We start from the raw sequence: 23,555 nt of genomic DNA on the forward strand, positions 1-23,555 counted from the left end.
ATCATTAATATATATAAGGAAAAGTAAGGGGCCAAGGATCGATCCTTGTGGAACTCCGCATTTTATTGACTGAAAGTTAGAAGAAATATTATTGTGAGTGACATATTGTTTTCTATCAGACAAATAACTCTCAAACCATGATAGTGTGATAGCCCCGCTAGTTCATTCCATGCACTATTATTTTTTTATATATAAAAAAATGCTATCATAGTTAAAAGTCTTGCCAATTATTTCCTTCTTGTATCATTTTGTTTTCGTCGTCGCTAATATTATGGGGTAAAGCAATTTATACGGCATTGGTTTGACATGTCCCCCCCCCCCCCCCCGATCCCAAAAATTCGAAAGGGGTGGATTCGGAGTGAACTCACATCACGTTAGCCTCGTTTGTTTACGTTTCTCAGCGCAGCTCGGCATGCAGCTAGCTTGTCCGTACGGCACCGGTATCAGAAAAGGGACCGACCGCGGCCGCAGTGAGACGAATTGAATGATCCCGCTTTAGTCATAATCCCACATAATTCTCTATGGGGAAATTACAGGTGTTCGAAGTTCTTTTTGCAGGTAATCAGGAAGTCTTTAAACCTGGTGATGTCGTTCAAGGAGAAGCAAGGATAGTTGTCTCAGAAGAAAAGGGAGATATTCGTGGTGAGTAGATTTTAACACTGCACGATGGGAAGGGTGCTATCCACCGGGCATGGGACCCGACACTCGCCTGGAACAATTCGCCGTTTTTGTCTCACCTGCATAGCAGAGTGAGACTATAGGCGCCGCTTTTCCGACGGCGGCGGCGTCAACATCAAATCTTAACCTGAGGTTAAGTTTTTTGAAATGACATCATAACTTAGAAAGTATATGGACCTATTTCATGAAACTTGGCCATAAGGTTAATCGAGTATTACTAAACATCCTATTAGAGTTTCATGTCACATGACCAAGGTCAAAGGTCATTTAGGGTCAATGAACTTAGACCATGTTGGAGGAATCAACATCAAAATCTTAACCTGAGGTTAAGTTTTAGAAATGTCATCATAACTTAGAAAATATATGGACCTAGTTCATGAAACTTACATAAGGTTAATCAATTATCACTAAACATCCTGCGTGAGTTTCATGTCACATGACCAAGGTAAAAGGTCATTTAGGGTCAATGAACTTTGGCCGAATTGGGGGTATCTGTAGAATTCCCATCATAACTTTGAAAGTTATGGATCTGATTCATGAAACATGGACATAATAGTAATCAAGCATCACTGAACATTTTGTGCAAGTTTCAGGTATCTGTTGAATTACCATCATAACTTTGAAAGTTTATTGGTCTAGTTCTTTAAACTTGCCCTAGTCGAAATAAAATAGTCAAAAAAAGATGAAAAAATAGCCTAAAAATATAACAAAAAATATATTTTTATGCTATATCTTCTCCAAGCAAAATAGCGTAAAAATATGTAAAAATTATCAAAGAAATACAATAAAAATAGAAAAAAAAATATATTTTACAGCTTTTTTTCTCCTGAAATTAGAAAAAAATAGGTTGAAAATAGGACTAAAATAGAAAAAAAATATATTTTTAGCATATTCAATTTTGAACAAAAAAAAATAGCCAAAAATATATTTTTATGCTATTTTTTCCCCAAATGAAATAGTGTAAAAATATGTACAAATTATCAAAGAAATACAATAAAAATAGAAAAAAAAATATTTTACAGCTATTTTTCCTCCTGAAATTAGGGAAAAAATATGTTGAAAATAGGACTAAAATAGAAAAAGAATAGAGAAAAATATATTTTTAGGCTATTCAATTTGGAACAAAAATAGATAAAAAAAATATTTTTTTTTTATATTTGGAAAAATATATAAAAAATATAATTCTCAGTTGCACAGCTATTTTTTCGCTATTTTATAATAATTTTAAAAATATAACCTAAAATATATAAATTTTCCCTATTTTCAAGAAATGACTATGTTTCCTCTATTTTTATTGTGTCAAATCATATGGATATGTTCCTGATCTTTCACACTTTTCGTATCACTCCTTTTGTTTTCCTTGCACACACACACTTAAGAAAATTGGTAACACTCCCCTCCCCCTTGGCTGTTACTTGAATTAAGTATCTTTACAATGAATGTCCGCTCCTGTTATAACAAGGTGCAGGGAAAAGTGAAGTAATTATCCTTGCACATAGGATTGAAGAATCAAGGAAAATTGCCTCATTGTATTGAAACATTGTTGTTAATTGCCACATGCACAACAATACAACAGGAATTGACAAAAGTTGCCCTAGAAAATCAGTCTCTCAGCCTTTTGAAATCTGTTCAAAAAAATATCAGAAAGTGACAAATCATATGGAATTTAATGAATTAAAATTGTAACAAACTATGTTCGAGACATAACAAGCTGTGTATTATTCTTGTCTTATGTGTCAACGATTATCTTACACAGTAAGAAGGTAGTCAATCGAATTTTTACAAGCTAGCTTGGGGGATAAAATTTCAATATAATGCAACAAAAGCGAACATTCATGATAAGCACTAAACTGTCTCACCAATAAAGGAAAAAAAAATTGAATTGTCATATCTTTGTTATTCCTCATTCAATTATGATGAAATTTTCAGTTTTTTTTTTTTTTTTTTTTTGGGGGGGGATCTGATGTACTCAATACATGTTTGTTCAAATCACATAACTTTCAGTCTTAGGGTACCCTTAAGGATCAATACCAGGCCCATCAATCAAATGAGTGAGACAACCGGTTATAAAAACATTTATTTTACAATGTAAAATGGTCCAAAGAGATCTAAAGAAAGTTTCAGACAGAGGGAACAGGAAAAAAAAGAACCCCCCCGCCCTGTGTAAAGTGATAGGCTGCACAGAAGATATGATGGAGGCACCTTTTTTTATCAAAATGACTTAGCCTACCCTAACCTTGGGTTTTTTCAAGATCATTATTATATTTGGCTCAACTTTTGGTATACTTGTAAAATACTGTCGATAACCTGGAGGGTTTTACAGTTAATCCATGAAAAAAAATCTAAGTACAATTCCTTTTTGTTTCGCACCTGGGCCACTTTTGTTTGTACATATTTAAAAACTGATAGCATACCCTATATATTATTTTGTATTCAATAAATAAAATATGTAGATCTAGACCTATTCAGTTTTTTTGAAGGAGAGGGAGTATAGGTTTTTAACTAATAATTCTACTGTATGTTTTCACGCAATTGAGATCCTGGAGCCCTCGATCACTGCGTCTAAAGAGTTGGCCAGGGACGGTACCTTCATTCTCTGTACTTCTAGCATAGCACTTGTCCTTTGCTGGTAGATGCGATGTATCTGAAGATTTAAAGAAAAAACAATGGAAAGGAGAATAATCACTACAGAGAGTAGGCAACTGTACCACGGCCGTGAACGATCTAACGTTTAAATCAGATCAAGATTTTTTTAAAAATGTCAGACTCAGAGAACCAAATAGAGGTCTAGGCCTAATTTAATTCAAAGATACAAAAGCCATCTCAAGTCCTTACGATTTTCAGGAAAAATTCAGGAAATGTAATTTCATTCAGCTTAGTTCAGATAAGATAAATGTGCAGGTTTCATCTGAATTATACTTCGAATTCCATGTCATTTTTTCTATACAAGTCGGAATGCAAAACTTATCGTATGCTGGGCATGGCAGGTTTGTTTTCAGCAATCATTTTTTTATCATCAGAATATTTAAAAAAAAGGCCTTGAATCTAGGCCTAAAAATATATGAGATATTACCAGCAGCATTAAAAAATCATTCATATTCAGAGATTAAACTAGATACAAACTTGTTTGATTAGAATAAAATAGATAGAAAATAGCCTTGCCAACGTGGCAAGGTTGAAAAAATAGCAAAAAAATAGTTTGCGCGTTAAAAATAGAACTAATTCATCCTATTTTTTTTCTATTTCACTTGTAAAAATAGAAAAAGAAATAGCATGCGCGTTAAAAATAGAAATAAAATAGTCTATTTTTTTTATTTCACCTGTAAAAATAGCAAAACATAGCATGCGCCTTTGAAATAGAAATAGAATAGCCTATTTTTTTCTGTTTCACCTGTAAAAATAGCCAGAATATAGCATGCTTGTTAAAAATAGAAAAATAATAGCCTATTTTTTTCTATTTCATTTGTAAAAACAGAAAAAAAATAGTCCCTTTTTACTAAAAATAGTCAAAAAATAGGGAGAAAATAGGGGAAAAGTATATTTTCTCGCAGCAAAAGAGTATAATCAAGTAACACTGAACATCCTGTGCGCATTTCATGTCACATGACCAAGGTCAAAGGTCAATGAACTTTGGCCGAATTGGGTGTATCTGTTGAATTACCATCATAACTTTGAAAGTTTATTGATCTGATTCCTGTGCGAGTTTTAAGTCACATGATCAAGGTCAAAGGTCATGTAAGGCCAATGAACTTTGGCCATGTTGGTTTTTTTGTTGAATAACCATCATATCTCCGTTGGTTTATTAGTCTAGTTCATAAAAAGTGGACATAAGAGTAACCATGTTTCACTGAAAATCTTGTGCGAGTTAGAGTAGTTTTCAAAGTCAGCACTGCTGCTATATTGAACCGCGTGATGCAGGTGAGACGGCAAGAGGCATTCATTCCACTTGTTAATTAACATGATTAAGGCCCTGTCAGTGTCACATCGTTCCGTGCAACTGCTAGACAGGATTCAGAAATAACTCACTTGCTCACTGCAACCATCCTGCCTGTGGGGAATCTACAGGTAGTACTATGGTATGCCAATGCAGTACACAACACACACTTTAAAAAATCATTGAAATAAAACACTCTTGTTACCAAAATACTAATTTCCATAGACCTCTACATGTACATGCTTGCTACACACAGTGAGTAGACAGCTGGCAGCCGTCTATTTCGAGGGGTTTTTTTTACATTTTTTTCTTTTCTTTAATTTCTACTTGTACACAGACGGCTCGTTATCGTGCAGCCACCATTGGGGGACTTTCAATTTATTTTATAAGAATATATAAAAAGAACTGTACCAAAAATAAGATTATTAATTTTGTTTTGGCCTGAAATGCACCAAAACGGGGGAAAATAAACTTAAAAGGGAAAAAACAGTGACTTACTTTGGCTTTCGCGAAACTTCACTTCCCTGTTTTATCCGAACTTAATACATAAACATATGGCCATTGAGTCCCTGTACAGATTGAGCTAGAATTTCTGTCTAGAATTTGGTGAGTGGAATAAACGGAGTTCAGTGGAACAACCAACATAACATAGATCGAAGCTTTTGGTCTAAACTCTAATGCTATGGTTGCAATTTATTTTTCATTATATAGATCTGTTACTTTTTATAGTTTGAGTAACTTGGGAATTCTTGTATTCACCAGAGTGCTCAAAAACTTGAATTTTGAGCATAATTAATTATGTTAATTGTGTACGCCCTCTATAACTTTAGTGGAAAGTATGGTAATGTGGAGCGTTGTGGCCCAGTGGATAAGTCTTCTGACTTTGAAACAAAGGGTCGTGGGTTCGAATCCCAGCCATGGCGTATTTTCCTTCAGCAAGAAATCTATCCACACTGTGCTGCACTCAAACCCAGGTGAGGTGAATGGGTACCGGCAGGATTAATTCCTCGAATGCATGAGCGCTGAGAGGCAGCTCGAGCTAAAGCCGGGTAATGATAATAATAACAACGTGCCTCGGAATAGAATATTTCTAGATAGATGGCGCTATGTAAATGCCTATTAATATGGCAAAAACATTTTCATTTTCAATCTCTATTTTTAATTCTAATGTAGGGTTGACTGTTGGTCTTTTTCTGAATGTTCTTGAAACTTTCAAAAGTTTGTTTAGGCCTATATCTAGATTTTTTGTCAGAGCATGTTTAGAATGTCTTTTATTTTGTTCTATTTCTTTCACAAAACCCTACATTTTTCAGTGAATATGCATCAATTGTAACCAGTTCCCTGCTCATTCCTCGTTTCTTTATTAGGCATTCAATTCAAATGTGTCGGTAAGGCCTACACAAATTGGACAGAGTCTGAGGGTACTGGAGATTACGAGAGGACAGTGACCTACACCACCAATCATGAATTCTTCAAACAGGAGATCACTTTGCGTGGTGCGGGTGAGTAAGATGCTTGCTTAATCCTTTCCTGAAATTGGATTGCGATGCAACCTGCAGTTACTCTTTGGCAATGCAAAATCTTCACTACTACTTTACTCCAACCAGGGTCAGCCCCAGTATATTTTAACCCTATCTAGGCCGGGGAATTTTGGGAGTTCATATGGCCGGGGGGGGGCCCTCCCAGGCCCCCCCCCCTAAGATCTCGGCCGTCGACCGCGCGATCGCGCCGAAAATTGGCACGCGGGTTGCCTGGGGACATAATCTACAAGACTGTATAGTAATTTATTTCATGCAAATCGCTATTAAGTGATTATGCTAATTTATGCGTAATTAGTATGCGAAATCATACTTTTTCATCTAACTCCATAAATGAAGCTCCAAATGTACTATTTTTTGGCATAGAAACTCTTTGTGGTGTTCTTAGTAAGTGTACATGAAAGAAATTGCGATATCAAATCATTTTCTTATGTATTGTATTGTTTTTTGCAATTTCTTATGTATTTCTTTGGGTTTTTTTTACCTTTTGTTTTTCATTGTTTTTTCGATGAAATTTGTTGGGGACTCTTCTGTGATCGTAAAAAGCGTAAAATAAATACATTTAAACCAGCAAAACTAAAATACATTTATGAATTTTGGTTGAAAACACAATTTGCATAGACTTTGTACACAATATTAAGTTTTTGAGCAATTTTCGGTCTGACATGCACTTACATAATGTTGCGTAATTTCGGAAACACATACCCGGATGACGCAAAGCTGGTCTCAAAAGTTGCGCAAGACTTGAAAGTAAAAAGTCAGCGAGCGGCGCGGTCAAAAAATTTCGCGTGGCGAAAATATTGCGCGATACGTTGAGGGGGGCCTCCTCCCCCCCCCCGGCCTAGATAGGGATAATGGGGGGGGGGGGTCAACCTACATGTAAATGTGGTGGTATAGAGTTTACACAGCACATACCTCTTTTTTAATGCTTTTCTTTCTTTTTTCCCCCTCTTATTATTTTTTTCACACCTCTGTGTAATGCTCCCCCCCCCCCACCCCAACCGCACCATTGTCTCCAGTCGCTCCACCCATGACCCTTTTATACATTATTGTACACTGGAGAGTACCAATAGAAAGTACTTGTGATCACTTACTGTACATCCAATTAACTGGCATTATACTAATGCATAGTAACAATTGCTAAGGTACATCAATATACAACCAATCTACTCGGGACTTGAGGTTTTAATGGCTGTAAAATGGACATTTACTTTGGACTCACTGTTGCCTTTAAGGGCTTTGGAAATCCCATTAAATCAGTTCTTAAATCCTCCCAATGATTCTTCAAATGGTGTAGAAGAAAGATGGAAGAAAAAAAGAGAATCGTTTGCTGAATTTCTTGATGGTCCCCTTTGAGAGGACTAAAATATGAATCCCTGCTCTCCTTTCCAGGTAAGGATAACAAGACTGCGAATCGAATCACCTTGACTGCCGGAGAACATCGATTTCCCTTTCAGTTCCAGATCCCAAACATAAATCTGCCACCACCGTTTGAAGGTACATGGGGGTATGTCAGGTACTATGTCAAGATTAACATCGATCGACCATGGAAATTTGACCATCACACTCAGAGGCTGTTCAGTATCTTCACAGTAAAAGACCTGAATTATGAGTACAATGTATTGGTAAGCACTTTCTTCCATTTCTGGATAAATGTGCAAATACGGTGTAATCCTTCACAGCATTTTGATTTTATTATTGTATATTATATGTTTGTTGTTTTTTTAATGTATTGAAATAGACATTCTACAAAAGACTGGCAAAAAGCTGTTTTTCACCAATGCCCTAATGAGAATATAAACAAATTAATTTATTATTTTTAAACAAGTGCGCACATTGTTTAATACCAAGGATCATACATGTAAGGATGCATTTTCCTTTATTTGAATGTAGGAGAAAATAGCTTGGAAATACTACATTGAAATTATTTTTTAGGGTGACAATTCTCCGTTTGAGAAAACAGTAAAGAATGTTCTGAAAGGGAGTATATTGTTTGACCCATGGTTGGCATTTACCATAGGTGATGAAGGTGACATTGCCTTGATAAATAAAAAATGATAAATCCATAATTTATTGTTCGAAATAGACATGAAATGAAATACTCCGAAAATTTGCTTTGCCCAATTGATCGTGGGCCCGGCAGCCGCTGTGCAGCGCCAGATCGACGAGGCTCTATCCCTTTAATCGTTGAACGCCAAACAGGGTAGCAGCAACTCCCATCTTTTAACGTCTTTTGGTCTGACGCGGCCGGGGTTTGGTTTGAACCCCCAACCTCCCGGTTGTGAGACGGACGCTCTACCAACTGAGCTAACACACCGGTTGAGTGCCCACCTTAAGTGCCTTGATGCCCTAAAATCCCCCAATGTGGTATTTCATAAAAGATTTCACTGCCCTCCATCCTGCGAGGGCTGCTTTGGCAAGTGATGGGGGATAATTCGATATTATTAAAAGTATTCAATATTGAAAAAATAGTCCTAATAATACTTGGCAATATATCATGTTATCAGCAATATACATGTTTTTTTTCCTGGTTATAATCGACTAACATTGAAGTAAAATATTGACCACTAAAATGACCATCACTAGCTTTGATGATACATGTATGAAAAATATCTGCATTCCAAATCATGGATGTTTAATGAACTTCCGATCCCCATTGCCAAGACAAATATTGCAAATTAGTGTTTGCAATTGATAAATGTCATATTTAAAGGGATAGTCCAGGCTGAAGATATTTATGTCTCAATAATTAGAGTAAAATTCACAGAGCAAAATGCTGAAAATTCGATCAAAATTGGATAACAAATAACGAAGTTATTGAATTTGCATTATTCTGGTGAAACAGTTATATGTAGGCATTTCTTCATGAATATTGATTACATGTAGGTGGGCTGATGATGTCATATCCACACTTGTTATTTTGTATGTTATTATATGAAATTAGGTTTATTCAAAATTTTACTACCAAGAACTAAATTTGATTTCAACATGAGAAAAGGGAAAGTGGGGATATGACATCATCAGCCCACCTTATGAATATTCATGACGATGTGCATATACAACTGTTTTCGATTCTGGGTAGATAGAAATATCTTTAGCTTGGACTATCCCTTTAACTCCTGATTCACACATCCAGTAGATTGCCCATGTGAAGTTAAAGGTGTCTTTTGTGTATAGAGCTTAATGAATAAGATGAGGAGGGGGGGGCTACATGTACATGTTATCAGCCTCCTCCTCTACCACGGAGCTGAGGAAGATATTTAATTTATTTGCCTTGTCATTGGGCTTATACTGGTCAATCAGACGAAGACCCAGGCCACCTATTAGCAAAACCGGAATCTATTTCTAGTTTCTGTTGATACAGGCTGGTGTTTGTACAGTACGTAGATCATAAGAGGATTTTTCTGTCATATTTATATCCCATACTATAGGTATGTCTCGCACCCCCACCCTTTCTTTTGTCTTTATCTCTCTCTCTCCTTTCTTTAATGTGCATTATACACACTTGGTTCATTTGAAATGTTTATTGATTTTTTTTTCTATTAATTAATGGCAGCTACATCCTGCTCTTTGTAATTATAGTACTACAAATACAGGTATAAAAGATCCCGGGCTGTTCATCATCAATTAATCATCATCATCAATTAAGTCTCCTTTAATTGTTAATTGTGAGATTAAACATTTTCATAATAGCCTACATGTAATTTATTTTCAAGGAGAGTTAGTGTGGGAAATAAAAATCAATAATTGCTTTGATTCACATAAGAATCACAAAAGGAGCTTCTAAGGTGTGAAAAATACATGCACACTTTTTCAATTGTCAATTTTTTTTTAAGACATTGGTGGAATAATGAGCGTAAATTTGAGAGGCAAAACATATAATCACATATTTCTGAAAAGTCGCAAGTTACGAAAATTTTGATCCTCTTCATATGAATAGAGATTTTGACTATACATGTATATACATATAGTTGCAAGATTAGCAAGATAATATTATATTTCACCCTTTTAATCTTTCCCTTACCTTTAAAAAGAAATCTTGGTGGTAGAACTTCCCTTTTTTTTGGGGGGGGGGTAATGGAGGATGTATGGCCCAAAGTAACCCCCCTCCCCCTTTGTCTAAATACCAGTGTAAGGTAAACAATTATATGTAACTGAAAATTAATTTTCACCGAACTCATATTGTCAATATGACTGTATTCCCATAATGAGCTTTGTTGTGTGTAGTTGTAACCGCCCGTCATCGTGGTAAAAAAATCACAATTTGAATGATGATTCCAGTGAAAAATAAGGATAATGATGAATATTTAGCATGTTTGAAACCAAACTAGAACTTGATTAGAATCACAAATGCTCTTCACAGTCACGATTACAATAACAATCATCACTACAATGATGATTCAAGATTCACGTGTGAAAAGGCCCTTGGTCTGATCCAGCTGCCATACAAACTATTTTTAAAATGATTTTAATCATTTTTTATAGCGTTTGTATCTTGTAGCATTGAAAATTGCCATTCTAGAGGGGAAAATAAACCCAGCCCTAGAACATCTCGATGATAAGGGAAGTTGAGAGTGTAAAATCACATGAACATTGAATAGATGGAAGACAGTGTTATTGTGTACCCAGGACAATAATAATATTAATATTATCATACATGTAGCTTGCCTATTCAATGGTACATCTTTAATACCACTGCCTTAGCTCTAGGGACAGTACCTACATTTGGAGAGAAAGAAGAACTGTCGTCCATCACAATGTACAGTTCCTACTTTTGTAGAAATCTGTAGATATGAACACATGATGGAAATGTTTCCTGTTTGTTTGGTTTCTTTATGTAAAAATCTATGTCAAGACATGATAGTTTGTCTAAATAGATTTTGTTCTTATACATATACATGTACTTACATGATTATTTTTATGTTTCTATTGAAACAACTGTATATGAACTCTGCTGCGCAACTTCCCACCAATTGTCAAAGAAATCTGTAACAGTACAGGTTCGATTAATAAGCTCATCTCTTGATATAATACTCGAATCATTCCTAGCTGTCTGGGAAGAACAAGTCATCAGTTTTCTCCATCATTGTGTGATAAAAGAACATTGAACATATAAAGACACATATTTTAATTTGGCTTCCTGTAATTTTATCACAGAGTTATAGTGGCCTTTCAAATAAAAATGCAAGGTCTTCAGAATACAGGTCAGGGGGCCATTTTATAAAGCTGTTCGTAAGTTAAGAGCGACTTTAAGAACGACTGGTGAACCTTTCTTATGCGCTTAACCATCGCCAAATGTACTATTTACCACAAGAAAGGATCACCAGTCTATCTTAAAGTTGCTCTTAACTTACGAACAGCTATATGAAACACCCACCTATTTTAATATTTTATCTTTGTGATTCATAATAGGTACCACCAAGTCACCAAGTTGAGAAGACGGTATGTTGCCTGTGCTGCGCTTCTGGACCCATAATTCTGAAAGGAATGGTTGACAAGCGAGGGTATGTCCCAGGAGAGTACATCTTTGTTTCATTGGATCTTCATAACAACAGTTCCAGGAGGATCATTGACATTACTGCAAAACTACAACAGGCAAGTCTAGAAAAACTGGTCTGAAAATATCTTGATAAAAATTCCCCTCAATGGGCATTACATGTATGTATAAATGTAAGATACTACTTAACTGTCTTTGCCAGCGGAATAGCCACTAGGCATATACATGCATGCACTGGCCCTAGAAGAAAGAATGAGTGGTACTTTCATTCTTGTGAAACAAATACAGCAATAGCCAAGTACTTGAAATATTTCCCTACCCCCCTCCCCCTCCAATAAATGAATATAGAGCTCTGACAAAGAAATCTTCAACAGTGAAGTTATGTCATAGAAAATGCTTGTACATACACATGACATTGTGAAAAATCCTTTTCCTAAAACTGCAAGGAGTGTATCTAGACTGGCAGGTGTGAAAGTGCATAGGAATCAAGAGCTGTTTTCAGGCTTGAACAAGTTCTTGTAATTCACATGATCTTTTTTGTACATGGGCTGGTGTGAAAATGCCTTTCGTGATATACATTCTGGAAAAATGACATAATGGTGTACTCACGGGTGTTTCTGTGGGTTTATAGACATATCTTTAATAACTCTTGCAGGTACCACTTGTATAAGTTATTGTTTTCCCAGAAGTGCTAGATAACACTCTCAAACTGAAGAAAAAATAATTAGCCACATTTGTGTTTAATTTTGTTTGAGTTGTCATATCACAGGTTATGGGATGATAGGTATTTTTAGGGGCTTGATTCACATTTGTGTGATTGCTTGATTCTGTGTGCTTTTTATTTCTTCTCAAGGGCTATTTTGTGCAAAGAGCATTGTGTGGTATTTTCTAATATTTACCATTATTCATTGTATGTAGGATATGAATTGTCTGAATATTCTTGAATATTGTCTATTTTTTAATCTTGAGACATCTCCAGAACAGATAGTCGCCCCAAATTATTAGGGGCTGTATAAGCTGTGATATTGGCAAAATTCTCAGTCGACCTCATAAATTTACTATGCTGCCTATGCTTCTTGGTCACGTTTCAACCAGTTTTTGTCTCGCCTGCATAGCAGAGCGAGACTATAGGCGCCGCTTTTCCAACGGCGGCGACCTCGTCAACATTGAAATCTTAACCAAGCTTTAGCTTTTGAAATGTCATCATAACTTAAAAGTATATGGACCTAGTTCATGAAACTTGGACATGAGAGTATTCAAGTTTTACTAAACATCCACCCGAAACATGACCAATCATTTAGGGTCAATGAACTTAAACCATGTTGGGGGAATCAATATTGAAATCTTAACCATGTTATCATAAATTCAAAAATAAATAGACCTAGTTCATAAACATTATAGAGAAGGGTAATAATGTATCACTTAAAGATCCTGCCTGAGTTTCAGATCAAATGATCAGGGTCAAAGAACTTTGGCCATGCTGGGGTTATTTGAGGAATTGTCATAACTTTAAAAGTTTATGGATCTAGTTCATGAAACTTGGACATAAGAGTAACCATGTATCTAGGAATATCATGTGTGAGTTTCAGGTCACATGACCAAGGTCAAAGGTCAGTTAGGGTCAACGAACTTTGACCATGTTGGGGGTATTTGAGGAATTGCCATAACTTTGAAATTTATTGATCTAGTCCTTGAAACTTGAACATAAGAGCAATCAAGCATCCTTGAATATCCTATGCGAGTTTCAGTCACATGACCAGGTCAAAGGTCATTTAGAGTCAACAAACTTTGGTAATGTTGGGGGTATGCATGGAATTGTCATCATAAATTTAAATTATTCATTAGCTGTTTTCAAAGACAGTACTGCTGCTATATTGAACTGCGTATTGGAGGCGAGACTGCCAGAGGCGTTCCTCTTGTTAAGTCTAAGAATAAGTAAGACTAAAGAGCTGTCTTAAAAATCAGATTTCATAAGCTATTTCTCTCTTCAATGTAGAATTATGTTATACATGTAACTATTCTGTATCATAAATTCTATCATACACTATTTGAGGGGCAGGCTCTTTAACTTTCTCTCGATAAACTTTCTTTGTTCTGACATACCTTATTTTCCTTCAGAGGGGGCATTTCTCTGCCCAGCGTCATGGCACCGGTAGAACCCACCACCGTCAAGCTGTGATAACAATGGCTGAACTGAAGCTTGACGGATGCGAAGCCATGGGGTCAGTTAGCTATGACAGAGTCAAGATGCTGATCCCTCCTATTCCCCCCTGCCGCTATGAAAACTGCCCCAACATTCAAGTCGAGTATTACGTTGAGGTAAGATTGTGTATTATGCAGCCTCCATTAGTCCCCCCCCCCCAGCTCCGTGGGGTCCAACCACTTGACCGAAGGTCCGCGAGACCGAGGGTCCGCGAGACCGACTTTTTTTCCCGTCATCGGTTGCCGCGGTCGAGTGGTTTAAGACGCCTCGTTGCAGCAGCGTAACAGGTGCCTGTTATCGAGGGGAGGCAAATGACTCCCTGTAACTAAATAGCTTCAATGGCGTTGCTAGGATTTCAATTTAGTGGGCGTTGGTGAGCACGCGAATCGTGCGAAACTCGTACTGCGCGCACGAAACGTCTCTCTGGGGGGGGGGGGGTGCAGGGAGGGGTATTTCTGCTACTTACAGAATAAACTTACGATGCCTTATTTCACTGACACTTCTTAATCATTAACTCTGCTCATTTAACATTTATTTTTATGGTACTTCTGCTTGTGCATTTAATGTTTAACAAGAAAACTGGAAATATTATGGAAATATACATACACCTGGAACATTGAACCTTAATGGGCAATCCTATCTTAGCATTTTTTTCATTTAAACAGAATAATTATAAGTAGAACAAGATGGTGAAAGTTCTAAAGAAAAGAACGTACTTTAATTCGTCACTCAAATTGAAGTGCCGGTTTAAATCAGTTTTCCTCCGGGAAGCCTGTCCTAAGGCATGTCAGGAGAATGGTCGGGGTAGTTTTCATTGGGGAGTTGTCATGGGGGAGTCGCCCTCCGGAGGTGTAGTCCTCTCAGGGAGTTGTCCTAAAACCCATTTTTGTCTCACCTGCGAAGCAAAGTGAGACTATAGGCGCCGCTTTTCCGACGGCGACGGCGACGGCGGCGGCGGCGGCGTCAACATCAAATCTTAACCTGAGGTTAAGTTTTTGAAATGACGTCATAACTTAGAAAGTATATAGACCTAGTTAATAAAACTTGGCCATAAGGTTAATCAAGTATTACTGAACATCCTATTAGAGTTTCATGTCACATGACCAAGGTCAAAGGTCATTTAGGGTCAATGAACTTAGACCATGTTGGAGGATTCAACATCGAAATCTTAACCTGAGGTTAAGTTTTTGAAATGTCATCATAACTTAGAAAATATATGGACCTAGTTCATGAAACTTGGACATAAGGTTAATCAAGTATCACTAAACATCCTGCATGAGTTTCACGCCACATGACCAAGGTCAAAGGTCATTTAGGGTCAATGAACTTTGGCCGAATTGGGGATATCTGTTGAATTCCCATCATAACTTTAAAAGTTTGTGGATCTGATTCATGACACTTGGACATAATAGTAATCAAGCATCACTGAAAATTTTGTGCAAGTTTCAGGTCTCATGATTAAGGTCAAAGGTCATTTAGGGTCAATGAACTTTGGCCGAATCGGGGGTATCTGTTGAATTACCATCATAACTTTGAAAGTTTATTGGTCTAGTTCATTAAACTTGGACATTAGAGTAATCAAGTATCACTGAACATCCTGTGCGCGTTTCAGGTCACATGACCAAGGTCAAAGGTCAATGAACTTTGGCCGAATTGGGTGTATCTGTTGAATTACCATCATAACTTTGAAAGTTTATTGATCTGATTCAAGAATCTTGGACATAATAGTAATCAAGTATCACTAAACATCCTGTTCGAGTTTCAGGTCACATGATCAAGGTCAAAGGTCATGTAAGGTCAATGAACTTTGGCCATGTTGGGTTTTTTTGTTGACTAACCATCATATCTCTGTAAGTTTATTGGTCTAGTTCATAAAAAGTGGACATAAGAGTAACCATGGATCACTGAACATCTTGTGCGAGTTAGAGTAGTATTCAAAGTCAGCACTGCTGCTATATTGAACCGCGTGATGCAGGTGAGACGGCCAGAGGCATTCCACTTGTTTATTATTGTTGTTACTATTTTGTTATGATATCAGCAGCTACAGCAGTAGTAGAATTAGAAGTCGTAGTATTAGTAGTCGTTGTAGTAGTTGTATAGTAGTCGTAGTAGTAGTATAGTATTAGCACCTATATTATTATTGTTGTTTTTGTCACCATTATTATTATTATTATTATTATTATCATTGAAATCGTTAACATTATTCGGAATTTTTTTTTAGCTTTGTTTCATTTTGTCTCCTTCGTTTTATTCATCACTTTAGTTTATTCAACCAATTTTTAAAACCGACATTCCAAATAAATGGATGAATAATTTTCTAAGACCAGACAACGTTTTATAAACAGTCCTATATGTTACAGTTATGTCTCTGAAATCCAGATGAAGGAAAATAATGGTATATAGGTGAGGTGAATGATAATAAAAAAAAATTGCCGTAAAAGGGAAGGAAAATGATTTAATTGAAGCGCCGAGTTCACCTACAGCATAGAGAAAAGACGTAGACAAAATTACAAAGAAAAAGAAGAAGCGAAATTATATAATAGGAATAAGATGTTCACATAATTATATAAAGAGAACGGAGAAGGGTGGGTTCAAATGGGACGATAGGAGAAATTGAAAGTAATAAGAGTTGTGAGAAAAGTACAGAGGAAAAGAACTAGGAAGAATATCCAATTTATTTGAATGCGCTCTGTGTCTATATCAGTGTGTGGGATGAATGTGTGCGTTTCTATGCAAAATATGGTAAGGATATTTTGATAAAAAAATCTTGAAATTTGCAACAGCCCACTTCGGATGCGGCGACACTGTATTTGGGTTCATAGATCATTCTAATTGTTGTAACATTTTTTGGTTTCACCTCCGTTGTGTTAATTTCTTCAGAGACCATGGTATGATTTCGTTAGACAATGAAGTGAGAGAGGCGATGGGGTGTCCGATTTCGTGGTATTATGAAAATCATTTTTACAAACTATTCCTATAATGATACTCCGGCAAAAGCTAAAATGTTATCTGTCACCCTCCCCGTATGTTGGGGGGGGGGGTGAAGGAAAACCCGACTTGAACCTGGGCTAGTAGGTTCCGGGTTCTGGATCGGCCCTGAACTCGGAGCCACTGCACTGCCGGAGCCACTGCACTGCCGCAGCAGCTGCACCTAGAAGCCTGGCCTCACTCAGCTTGGTGTGTGCAAGTGCTGGTGCACTTTCACACCCTGTGATGTTATCAAACTAATTTTACCTGTTTGTTCGAATTTATTGATCCTTAACCTAATTTTCAACCACATCGGGCATCAGGAACGGCTTTAAATGACAGTGTTGCATAATTCTGGTTGCTTACTTCAGTCCATATCAAACTTACAACAAAAACTAGGCGAAGTCGGCAAATGTGTAGCTGCCCTCTACATTCATTGGTTGTGAAGTCTGACAATTTGAATGACAGTGTCCAGAGCCAAAATACAGCTGTTTCGGATGCTCGATTTGACTGAAAAAAAGGTTTAGGATCAATGAAGTTAGATATTTTGGACTAGAACCTACCTCAGTTTACACATGGATGGCTACCATTATGTCTTATTTATTTGGTATATTTTCCAAGACAAAAACAGATTCCGGTCTTTGCTGTTTTAGATATCCACTCAGACGGCTTGGCTGGCAAGGAATCCCCCCCCCCCCCCACCAGCCAAAAGAACTGTTGTATTAATAGGTCATTGAAAAATAGGGCAGGTAGGGCATTTTTTTTCTTTCCATTCTGCATAACCATGATAACATGATAACACTATTTACGATACACCCCAACACTCATACCTATACATGTGTACATATACACACAAACATTCTTAGCTCACTGAAGACAAGTTCATTTTGCTATATTAACTTTTAGTAACCTATATTTATTTATATACACTGCAGCCTGGGATATCTTGTGCACCACCTCCTTATGCACAACAGACCCATACATAGTTAAAGTGGGGCTGTTCACAATTATAAAACTTGCAAAGAATGTTGAAAATAATTTTCATCCCAAGTCTCCCCGTTAATTTTCTGCGTAAGACGCTATGTTGAGGTTAACAGACATCACTAGTGCAAGCCTCACGCATGGAGAGAGGCTAGCAAAATCAAATCTGAAATAAAAGTACTCCAAAGACTTCTTTTGCCGAATTGATCATGGGTCCGGCAGCCACTTTGCAGCGTCACTTTGACGTACATGTAGCTCTGTGACATAAATCGTTGAACACCAAAAAGGATAGGAGCAACTCCCATCGTTTAATGTCTTTTGATCTGACATGGCCGTGGCTTGAACCTCCCGACATCCCAGATATGAGACGGATGCTCTACCAATTGAGCCAACACACCAGCCAGCTCAGTTGGTACTGCATGCTTTTCTCTGCCATTAGAAGATAAGCATGGATTATTGAATAATAGAGCATTATTACTTACAAACAGAACCAATAAAACTGATAAATGGTAATAGTAAAATTGATAATTGAATTACACCTCCTGAAGTTGTAATTATGAAAAACAAAGACATTGTTGCAGGAATTCTAAGTCTTATATAATTTCATCTCTTGAATTTTGTTGATTGAAGATCGAAGGAGATGTTTCTCGAACACCAATGGATGCCCATGTGAAGCTCCCAGTAGTTATTGGTACAATCCCAGCCTTCCCGCACACCCTCAAGGATCCTGCCCTGAACCCTTTTCCAGTACAACAATTACCAGACCATCCTGGAATGGCTCCTGCAGGTCAGCCAGGATTCCCACCTCCGGGGCAACAGGGATATCCTCCTGGACAACCTGGAGCACTGCCACCGGGACAGGGGTATCCCCCTCCAGGACAACCAGGAGCACCCCCAACAGGACAAGGGTATCCTCCACCAGGACAGCCTGGGTTTCCTCCACCTGGACAACCAGGAATGCCTCCACCAGGTGATGGGCCATCTGGATATCCACCACCTGGCCAGCCTGGAGTACCAGCACTGGGGCAAGGGTATCCACCACCAGGACAACCAGGAGCACCCCCAACAGGACAAGGGTATCCTCCACCAGGACAGCCTGGGTTTCCTCCACCTGGACAACCAGGAATGCCTCCACCAGGTGATGGGCCATCTGGATATCCACCACCTGGCCAGCCTGGAGCACCAGCACTGGGGCAAGGGTATCCACCACCAGGCCAGCCTGGAGCGCACCCACCAGAAAAATCAGGATATCCTCAACCAGGAGGACGTTCTGATGATGAGGGTAAGGTGTCTTAATGGTAATCTTAGTGGTATTGTGTTATGCTCATGTCTTTCTGATGTGACACTAGCCTAGCACTCCGTAAAAGTATCCAAACTGGTTTTACTATGATAACAATAATGTATTGTGTAGCATTTCAAGGCATTTCAAGAAATAACCAGTTGTCTCACGATGATAGCAATAATGTATTATGTAGCATTTCAAGGAAGAAATGTGTGCTTGGTTAATTCCCCTTGGTCAAGAGTGGCAAATGTCTATCAATTTCTTGCCAGAAGACCTGAGAGCTGTCAACCCTTCACCTTGGGATCAAAGGTTATTATTGATGATCAATAATCAAAGTCACCTTAACCAGAATGATTTTTGACTGATAGGTGGGGCAAATGAGCTCTATGATTATTTGTGATACATTGGTGGTATGCATTGTACAAAATAGGATGCATAACCCATCCATGGTGTATTATTTATGATACACTAAAGATATAATGTTTATTGCCTTTATGATTTTGCTTGGATGTGTTTATGGTTCATTCGTTAGAGAATTTTTCAAATGAGGTCAAGCTCCCTACAAACTTGAATAGCACATATCATTGGCGTTCATCCGAACTGGTGTATCAGTCGTTTTGGTCAAAATGTTAATTTTTTTCTAGATTTTTGCAGGAATGAAAGTACAAGTCCTACTCTGTGTAGGGTTAAAATTTTGGGGAGCAATTAATTTTAGTTTCCAAGATATGTGGGGATATTCAAGGCGATGTCGTTCAAGTTTTTGATAAAATGTGTGATTCCCAGTGGGAACGTGTAGTGCAGTGAAGAAAAAAACAGTTTTGCGTACTTAATATGATGGCCAAAAAATTTTGACAAGCAAAAAAAAAGGGTAATCAACCTAAATTTTAGGGGGGGGGACAACACAAGTTTCAGGGGGGTCCACGCAGGAAACAAAATTGACAAGCAAAAAAAAAAAAGGGTTATCAAAAAAAAAATTAGGGGGGGACCGTCCCCCCACCTAACATTTAGGGGGGGGGATTCGGCACACACATTCTTTACCATATAAACTACAAGCCAGTATTTGAAAAAATTCTGAAAATAACTTTTTTTTATTTATCATAAATATAATATGCAAGTTTATTCATGAAAAACATTATTTGAAAATTAATGCACCATTTTACTTCAATTTTTGTCTCACCTGCATAGCAGAGTGAGACTGTAGGCGCCGCTTTTCCGACGGCGGCGGTGACAGCGGCGGCGGCGTCAACATCAAATCTTAACCTGAGTTTAAGTTTTTGAAATGAGATCATAACTTAGAAAGTATATGGACCTAGTTCATGAAACTTGGCCATAAGGTTAATCAAGTATTACTGAACATCCTATTAGAGTTTCATGTCACATGACTAAGGTCAAAGGTCATTTAGGGTCAATGAACTTAGACCATGTTGGGGGAATCAACATCAAAATGTTTACCTGAGGTTAAGTTTTTGAAATGTCATCATAACTTAGGAAACATATGGACCTAGGTCATTAAACTTGGACATAAGGTTAATCAAGTATCACCAAACATCCTGCATGACCAAGGTCAAAGTTCATTCGGGGTCAATGAACTTTGGCCGATTTGGGGGTATCTATTGAATTACAATCAAAACTTTAAAAGTTTTTGGATCTGATTCATGAAACTTGGACATAATAGTAATCAAGTATCACTGAACATCCTGTGCAAGTTTCAGGTCACATGATGAAGGTCAAAGGTCATTTAGGGTCAATAAACTTTGGCCGAATTGGGGGTATTTGTTGAATTACCATCATAACTTTGAAAGTATGTTGGTCTAGTTCATAAAACTTGGACATAAGAGTAATCAAGTATCACTGAACATCCTGTGCGCATTTTAGGTCACATGACCAAGGTCAAAGGTCAATGAACTTTGGCCATAATGGGGGTATCTGTTGAATTACCATCATAACTTTGCAAGTTTATTGATCTGACTTTTGAAACTTGGACATAAGAGTAATCAAGTATCACTGAATATCCTGTGCAAGTTTCAGGTCACATGATCAAGGTCAAAGGTCATATGAGGTCACTAAATTTTGGCCACATTGGGGGTAATTGTTGAATTACCATCCTATCTCTGTAATGTATTGGTCTAGTTCATAAAAAGTGGAAATAAGAGTAACCAAATATCACTGAACATCTTGTGCGAGTTATAGTAGTTTTCAAAGTCAGCACTGCTGCTATGTTGAATCGCGTGATGCAGGTGAGATGGCCAGAGGCATTCCACTTGCTTCTAGATGTCATCTTTGTAATCTGATATTAGGAGTGGGCTATATACAAAACTGAGGACATGTTTTGTCAAATATGCTAATTCAGTGGGCGGAGAAAGGTAATTAACTCCACATCGTGGCATTTACACTGTAGCTATTCTGGGCCCTGTTGCATAAATATTTACCGTTATGTTAACTAAACTTAATGGTAACTTGCATGGAATCCTTGGTTCTGATTGGCTGTTGATCAACGTTACCATGACAGTAACCTGACCCCATAAACATACATGTAGGCCAGTTAGACACCACAACCAGGTAAAAAAAAAGCCTCCAAATGAAGAAGATATGGCTAGATATGTGATGTACATATGCGCGGCGAGTCTGCATATATATATGTATGTGATATTTTTATGTGCAATTTACGTTGCTGGTTTCATCATGTACATCGGTTGACAAGCAATCAAATTCACAATCTAATTTTAAACCTTAGGAGCTTATTTCTATGACACTATAATTTATATACAGGCCTTGTCATATGTCATGGTGGTCAATGCATGGATATATGCAGTGTAGTATGTACAGTAACAGTACATTGTATACTGTATAGCCCCTATGGATAATTAACATTTTTTATTTGATATATTTCACAAATATCCGTGAAACCCACAGAATAAAAGCAATATAGCTCTATGAAGCTGCTTGCTATTGTTGACCTCGTACCGTCTAATATCCAAGAACACCAGGACGATAAAACCTACATTTTGCTGAAAAAAGGCTATAAAAATTGGAAAATTTAGGTATAATTACCTTTTAACTCTAAATAGACACCAAAACCAGAGAAAAAGACCACCAAATAAAGAAGTTGTGGCCAAAACTGTGATTTGGGTGGTTTTTGGCGGCCATTTTGGATTTTGGCCCGGCACACCTTTTTCTCGGACCCGAGACAACATTTCATGTTGAGATAAGGTAAAAGGAACACACACAAAAAAAAACTGTTCCCACAGTAAAACCCAAAATCACCCATTTATAGCCCACTCCTACTAATATAAATGTTTCCACAAAGAAAAATTGCAAAAGCCAATTTTTTCCTTATGTATTTCTTTGTTTTTTCATCTTTTGTTTTTATTGCTTTTTTAATGGAAATTATTACAGACCATTTAACAACTAAATTAAACCCCAAAGTAATTAAGCAGACCAATTTGAATGAAAAATAATCACCCTTTTACGCATGACTTCAAAGAAAAAAGTCATTAAATTTGAAAATTTGGCGGCGCTATCTTTTTTCATTTAAAAAATTTCGCGGGAAGCATCAAGGGCCATGATGCCCCTCCATTCCTTTAGGGTTAAGGCACATATTCATAAAAAGCTATAGCACCGAATTCTGTGTGCAGATGTTATCACTGATTTTTGTTGGTTTGCCTTTTTTTAGGGGCGAAGGTCCAAATAAACTTTGTAAAATCTTTTCCCCCTTGGTGTGAATTTAAGCCATCTATTGCTTCATTTGAATTTTACAGCTTTACCTCCACCTCCAACGTACATGGCTGCATTAGGAGGGCCAAAACAGATCAAAGGGAAGAAAGGTGCTTTTGGCAGTGTGACGTACGCACCGCAGTACCCTTACTACGACCCAGACACCCTCTACGCCTCTATGGGAATTCCACAGGGAGGAACCACTTCGTCTGCAGGTGGAGGTCACCCGCCCCCTACGGTTGTCCAGCCAATGAGCATCCAGCAGCCTCAGATGTAGATCTGATTGGTCAGTTGGCATCCGGTTAATAGCCTTTTGGTCATAATCAATGTTTTTTAAATGTATTTGCTGTCATGCTTGCTTGCATTAGTAGCCCTGTTATGCAGCCTTTGAAGGAGCATAAATCGCCAGGCCTAATCCACGGATCACCGTATGCACAGACCTACCACCGGCACTCAAAGCACAACGAAGCATCCTAGCGACCAAAGCATACAACCTGCGGAAAGAGAACAACTTATCTACTAAGATAGTGGTTACTGGTACCAAAGTCACACTCTTCACTAAAGAAAAGAACTCCACAGCTGAATGGAAGGCCTACAAAGAATAACTTGGTGAGTTTAAAATCATCATTAACTAACCATCTCGACGTATTGACTCATCACTATTTTGCCTTCCTTGGCTTCTTACACCAGCTCCATTATATTGTTTATAATCGCTCATCAATGCTATTTTTTTTGTATTGAGTAGTTTTTATTGACAACTT

General features: G+C 37.6%; 1 protein-coding gene across 1 annotated transcript; it reads left to right on the top strand.

The window, feature by feature from the left end:
• Window positions 1–425: 425 nt before the first annotated feature.
• LOC121407419 (arrestin domain-containing protein 3-like) lies at window positions 426–23,555 on the top strand. The gene is made up of 7 exons (XM_041598485.1): window positions 426–642; window positions 5,980–6,114; window positions 7,543–7,775; window positions 11,563–11,745; window positions 13,766–13,966; window positions 18,429–19,080; window positions 22,839–23,555. The coding sequence occupies exons 1-7, from the start codon at window positions 522–524 to the stop codon at window positions 23,069–23,071; spliced, it is 1,758 nt and encodes a 585-aa protein (XP_041454419.1). The 5' UTR covers window positions 426–521; the 3' UTR covers window positions 23,072–23,555.

The sequence above is a fragment of the Lytechinus variegatus genome, chromosome 2 (genome assembly GCF_018143015.1).
Source record: "Lytechinus variegatus isolate NC3 chromosome 2, Lvar_3.0, whole genome shotgun sequence".
NCBI lineage: Eukaryota > Metazoa > Echinodermata > Echinoidea > Temnopleuroida > Toxopneustidae > Lytechinus > Lytechinus variegatus.